Below are 6551 nucleotides of genomic sequence, written 5' to 3'. Positions count from 1 at the left end.
GGGATTTCCAATGTCTTAAACAGGGTGTGACACGTAGCAAGAACTTAGCCAGTGTTTAATACTTTGAATTTGCTTTTGCCTTTCCAGTCAAAATGAACGCCTCAAGGCCAGGGGTTTTACTTTTTCCTTTATCTTTAGCGGGAAATTTTTATTTCAAATATATCCTTTTCTGAAAATACATTTTTGGTCTCATATGCTGACTCCAAATCTGGAAAAAAATAAAAATACAATCACACATTTCCTTTACTAGAAGAAAAAATCTCAATAGTAGAAATAAAAAACTGAAAATAATAACCCACTCAGATTAAGAGATTTACTGAATAATCAGTGACAGGGCACACGCCATTTACCCATTTTTTACTTGGATTATTCCATTCCTCTGTATACAACACTCTGAAAATTGTTTTCTCCATCCAAACCTTCAAAGCCATGCCAGCTCCCACCTTCACCGGACAGTGACGGGGTGCTGGTTTGAAGATCACAGATACAGTTAACTAATACTGTAAATCACTCCTACGAGAACTTTCTATAGTCCCAATTTCACAGGGTTCAACCACCCATCCTCTGACTCCCTCTTACCGTTACCCAGCCCATCATATTCCCTAAGCCACACCCCCATTCCCACAATGCCCCCCTCGCAGTCTTCGCGACCACCTTCTCAAGGCCCCGCCCCCTCAGGCTTGTCCGCCTTCCCACCTCACACGGCTGCCCCGCCCAATTAGGGGGCGCGCCGCCGCAGGCCCCGCCCCCAGCCCGTGGCCCCCGCCCGCCGGCTCGCCGTGAGTGCCCGCTAGCGCCGCACGCCGCCCTGCCTCCGCGGCTTCCCACCGGGCGTGGGCACCGCGGCCGCGCTTGCGCTCGGGCCTCGCAGACAGGTCCAGCGTCGGGTTCTTGCGGCGCGACGGCCCGAGGCCTAGGCGGGAGCCGCGCTTTCGCCCCACGCGAAGTAGGACCCGAAGGATGGGCGGGCGGGGCTGAGGCCGAGGTCGCGGGAGGCCTCGCGAGAGGCGAGGGCGGCGAGCCGGGGGGTGGGTAAGGGCGGGGCCCACGGGGAGGCCGCGCCCCGGCCCAGAGCCAGCCCGGCGGGCCCGGCGTGGCTCGGCCCGTTTGTTTGTGTTCGGCGTCCCGGGGCGGCGTGCGGGTCCTAGACTAACGGTTACGGACGCCGACCGGTGCCCCGCGGCCCACGTGCGCCATCGCGCCCGATACCGCCGGTGCCGAGGACCGCGCCTGCCGGCCTCTCCGGGGCGGGGACCGGTTGGTTCGGCGCGTACGTTCTTATTGCCCCTTCTGTGTGCCAGGCAGCCGTCTGGTGCCGAGGTGAGGAGGCGGCGGCAGCCTTGGGCAACCGACTGCTTCCCCGAAATTGGGGCCGGATGCGGAGGGAGGGGTCGGGAGGTGACAGAGCTGGGCGCCGCTCCCTCTCGCGACAGCGTCACGGCCCGGGGCCCGGGGCCCGGGGTGGCGGGGAGGCCCCGGTCAGGCCGGGGGGGCGGGGGGGCGATGCGTGTGCTTGCCCTTGGAGAGCGGAGCCACCTGGACAGATGGCGCCTTCGTTGTCCCCTGAAGGGCAGGAGGGAGGGAGAGCGGGGCGGGAACAGCGAGCCCTAGGTGGACACCGCCTGTTTCTTTCCCAGTTAGACGTTGTTTTCCGAGAAAATGGAAGGAGAGAAGCGGCCGGCGCCGGGTCCGCCCTCCGAGGGCCTGTTTGCGGACGGGCACCTGGTCCTGTGGACGCTGTGCTCGGTGCTGCTGCCCGTGTTCATCACCTTCTGGTGTAGCCTCCAGCGGTCGCGCCGGCAGCTGCACCGCAGAGACATCTTCCGCAAGAGCAAGCACGGGTGGCAGGACACGGACCTGTTCAGCCAGCCCACCTACTGCTGTTTGTGCGCGCAGCACATTCTGCAGGGCGCCTTCTGCGACTGCTGCGGGCTCCGCGTGGACGAGGGCTGCCTCAAAAAGGCCGACAAGCGTTTCCAGTGCAAGGAGATCATGCTCAAGAACGACAGCATGGCCCTGGACGCTATGCCTCACCACTGGATCCGGGGCAACGTCCCTCTGTGCAGTTACTGTGTGGTTTGCAGGCAACAGTGCGGCAGTCAGCCCAAGCTCTGCGATTACAGGTATTGCCTTTGTGGGAACTGCTTGGCCCAGAATGCCCAGTGGGAGTCAGGATTTCATAGAATGGGTGGAGAGGCCTGCTTTGATCTCTGCAAATGGCCCTAACTGGCTTCCTCCGTGTTGCATGCTAATAATGATAACATCCCTGGTGTTGGCCAGGCGCCGATGCTGGACGGGTTTTACTAATAGCCATTTCCTGAGATGATGCTTCTAGCCTCCAGTCCTCAGCCAGCCTGCTCTATTGGGTAATAAAACTTGGCTCTTCATCCTGTAGTGTCCTGTGCTGCCAGCTTCACAGTTACTGTATATATTTTAGGTTTTGTTGCTATTGATTATCTTCATTTTACATGGGGAAAAGGAAATAGGGAAAAATCAACTTTTCCCTAGAGCTGCAAAACTGATTCATCCTTGGTGTTGGACTCTGAATGTACAGTGAAAACCACTGTCATCCCAAGACAGCACTTTATACATCTTTTGCTAATACAGGTATTGGTACCATAGTGAAGTATTCTGAAGAAGGAGTTGTTTCTTTTGCCAGCTAGTCTTTCAGGACTTGCAGTATCTTAGACAAGACTCATGGTATTGGTTATTAGTGACCTTGATTGAACCAGGAGTATTTTTTCTTGTTTTATTTGTTTATTTTACTTTTTATATTGTGCTTTAAGTGAAAGTTTATAAATCAAGTCAGTCTCTCATATACTCCTTGTTATATACTCCTACTTTGAGGAGGCAGCTCTTCCCCAAAGACCAAAGAGCAGACAAGTTGTGGAATGATATTAAGGACATAATACATGAAGAAAGCAAAAGGTCATTGAAAAGAAAGAAAAGACCGAGGTGGATGTCAGAGGAGACTCTGAAACTTGCTCATGAATATTGAGCAGCTAAAGCAAAAGGAAGAAATGACGAAGTAAAAGAACTGAAGATTTCAAAGGGTGGCTTGAAAAGACAAAGTATTATAATGACACGTGCAAAGAGCTGGAGATAGAAAACCAAAAGGGAAGAACATGCTCGGTGCTTCTCAAACTAAAAGAACTGAAGAAAAAATTCAAGCATCAAGTTGCAGTAGTGAAGGATTCTATGGGGAAAATATTAGACGACTCAGGGAGCATCAAAAGAATATGGAAGGAATAGACAGAGTCATTATACCAAAAAGAAGTAGTCGATGTTCAACCATTTCAAGAGGTGGCATATGATCAGGAACCGATGGTACTGAAGGAAGAAGTCCAAGCTGCTCTGAAGGCATTGACGAAAAACAAGGCTCCAGGAATTGATGGAATATCAATTGAAATGTTTCAACAAACAGATGCGGCGCTGGAGGTGCTCACTTTTCTATGCCAAGAAATCTCATTCAATCTCCCGGAACTCCAAGGGGCTCTGAAGGCATTGGAGAAAAACAAGGCTCCAGGAATTGATGGAATATCAATTGAAATGTTTCAACAAACAGATGCAGCGCTGGAGGTGCTCACTTGTCTATGCCAAGAAATATGGAAGACAGCTTCCTGGCCAACTGACAGGAAGAGATTCATGTTTATACCTATTCCCAAGAAAGGTGATCCAACCGAATGCGGAAATTATAGAATACGATCGTTAATACCACACACAAGCAAAATTTAGCAGAAGATCATTCAAAAACGGCTGCAGCAGTATATTGACAGGGAACTGCCAGAAATTCAGGCTGGATTCAGAAGAGGATGTGGAACCAGGGATATCATTGCTGATGTCAGATGGATCCTGGCTGAAAGCAGCGAATACCAGAAGAATGTTTACCTGTGTTTTATTGACTATGCAAAGACATTCAGCTCTGTGGGTCATAACAAACTATGGATAACACTGCAAAGAATGGAAATTCTAGAACACTTAATTGTGCTTATGAGGAACCTTTACATAGATCAAGAGGCAGTTGTTCAGACAGAACAAGGGGATACTGATTGGTTTAAAGTCTGGAAAGGTGTGCGCCAGCGTTGTATCCTTTCACCATGCCTATTCAATCTGTATGCTGAGCAAATAATCTGAGAAGCTGGACTATATGAAGAAGAATGGGGATTCAGGATTGAAGGAAGACTCATTAACAACCTGCGTTATGCAGATGAGACAACCTTGCTTGCTGAAAGTGAAGAGGACTTGAAGCAATTACTAACGAAGATCAAAGACGACAGCCTTCAGTATGGATTGCACCTCAACATAAAGAAAACAAAAATCCTCACAACTGGACCAATGAGCAACATCATGATAAACAGAGAAAAGACTGAAGTTGTCAAGGATTTCATTTTACTTGAATCCACAATCAACAGCCATGGAACCAGCAGCCAAGAAATAAGACGACACATCGCACTGGGTAAATCTGCTGCAAAGGACCTCTTTAAAGTGTTGAAAAGCAAAGATGTCACCTTGAAGCCTAAGGTGCGCCTGACCCAAGCCATGGTATTTTTAATCACATCATATGCATGTGAAAGCTGGACAATGAATAAGGAAGATTGAAGAAGAATTGACACCTTTGAATTGTGGTATTGGTGAAGAATATTGAATATACCATGGGCTGGCAAAAGAACGAACAAATCTGTCTTGGAAGAAGTACAACCAGAATGCTGCTTAGGAGCAAGGATGGTAAGTGTGCGTCTTACATGCTTTGGACATGTTGTCAGGAGGGATCCATCCCTGGAGAAGGACATCATGCTTGGTGAAGTAGAGGGTCAGCTAAGAAGAGGAAGACCCTCAATGAGATGGTTTGTCACACTGGCTGCAACAATTCGCCTTAAGCATGGCACAGGAGAATGGCACAGGACCGGGCTATGTTTCACTCTGTTGTACATAGGGTCTCTTTGAGTCAGAACCGACTTGATGGCACCTAACAACAACAACATATACTCCTAGTTGCTCTCCCCCCAAAGACACAGCACACTCCTTCTCTCCACCCTGTATTTCCATGTCCATTCAGCCAGCTTCTGTCCCCCTCTGCCTTCTCATCTCCCCTCCAGAGCTGCCCACGTAGTGTCATGTGTCTACCTGATCCAAGAAGCTCACTCCTCACCAGTATTATTTCCTGTCCCGTAGTCCAGTCCAATCCCTGTCTGAAGAGTTGGCTGTGGGAATGGTTCCAGTCTTGGGCTAACAGAAGGTTTGGGGACCATGGCCTCCAGGGTCCTTCTAGTCTCAGTCAGACCATTAAGTCTGGTCATCTTATGAGAATTTGGGGTCTGCATCACACTGCTCTCCTGCTCCCTCAGGGGTTCTCTGTTGTGTTCCCTGTCAGGGCAGTCATCAGTTGTAGCCAGGCACCATCTAGTTCTTCTGGTCTCAGGCTGATGTAGTCTCTGATGTTTGCGGCCCTTTCTGTCTCTTGGGCTTGTAATTACCTTGTGTCTTTGGTGTTCTTCATTCCCCTTTGCTCCAGGAAGGTTCAGACCAATTGATGCATCTTAGATGGCAGCTTGCTAGCATTTAAGACCTCAGATGCCACTCTCCAAAGTGGAATGCAGCATGTTTTCTTAATAGATTTTATTATGCCATTTGACTTAGATGTCCCCTGAAACCATGGTCCCCAAACCCCATCCCTGCTATGCTGGCCTTCAAAACGTTCAGTTTATTCAGGAAACTTCTTTGCTTTTGAACCAGGAGTATTTTAATGGCTCTTCAGTACACAATGGGCAACATGTGAGGGTTAGAAAATACCATCTGCAAATAGGTGAAGGTGTTCTTTGTTCATGACAGAGACTGGTAGAAGGGCGTGCTGCTTTGTAGATCATCTATTCCAAGTCATTTTACTGGTGAGAAAACTAAAATCTCATAGGTCTGTTCGGTGGTAAAATCGGACTGGCTTCCAGAATTTCTCACCCCCAGGCTACGGCTAGGAATACCATAAAACCCAGCCAAACCTCAGCCTCAACTCAAGATCCTCATAGTCATGGGGTATCACTGAGTTGTCTGGGAAGTAGTCAGGCCCTGGAACATGTTTAAGAACTGAAATAGGAAGCTGACCCTAGATAGCAAGTTAGGTTTTTTTTTTTTTTGTCTATGTTTGGCAGAAAACCTTTTTTCTTTTTTTTCTTAGCATGGGAACTGTTATGTCAGCATCTGTTTTTTAAATTTAAATGTAATGTTATACCTTATCAGATTTAGAGACTTAAGAATAGATTTTCAAAATAATAGATTTTAAACAACTACAGAGTTTTGTAATCATTTTTATTTTGCATTTTTAAAATTTAGACTTTGTCCTTTTGGCGTCAGTGAGAGCTAAGTTATACGTCTTAATAAATTTCATAACTTTCTGTAGGTTAGTGTTGTCTTAGAGAGTTGAGATTAGTTGGAGAGAAGACATAATATTGTTCTATTTCCTTCCTTTCTTTGTGCAGAATTAAATAAAAATGGCTTTCTCAAGTATCTTAACTGTATTTCAAATACTCCTTAACAAATAATCATAGTGTTTCTGATAG

General features: G+C 48.0%; 1 protein-coding gene across 5 annotated transcripts in view; it reads left to right on the top strand.

Annotated features, from left to right (window-relative positions):
• The first annotated feature begins 772 nt into the window (after window positions 1-772).
• DGKE (diacylglycerol kinase epsilon) overlaps window positions 773-6551 on the top strand; it is a 28823-nt gene continuing 23044 nt past the window's right edge. For 3 of the 5 annotated variants that reach the window (XM_049861310.1, XM_049861309.1, XM_049861306.1), the window contains exons 1-2: window positions 1044-1320; window positions 1638-2123. In XM_049861310.1, the coding sequence (XP_049717267.1) occupies window positions 1660-2123 (464 nt within the window). In that variant the 5' untranslated portion in view covers window positions 1044-1320; window positions 1638-1659. Of the gene's footprint in view, window positions 947-1043; window positions 1321-1637; window positions 2124-6551 lie in introns of those variants that run through there. The other 2 variants (XM_049861307.1, XM_049861308.1) reach the window with 2 other exon arrangements.

This window comes from Elephas maximus, chromosome 19 (assembly GCF_024166365.1).
Source record: "Elephas maximus indicus isolate mEleMax1 chromosome 19, mEleMax1 primary haplotype, whole genome shotgun sequence".
NCBI classification, from domain to species: Eukaryota; Metazoa; Chordata; class Mammalia; order Proboscidea; family Elephantidae; genus Elephas; species Elephas maximus.
Note: the sequence above shows the minus strand (reverse complement) of the source record. Positions and strands in the feature narration are given on the sequence as shown.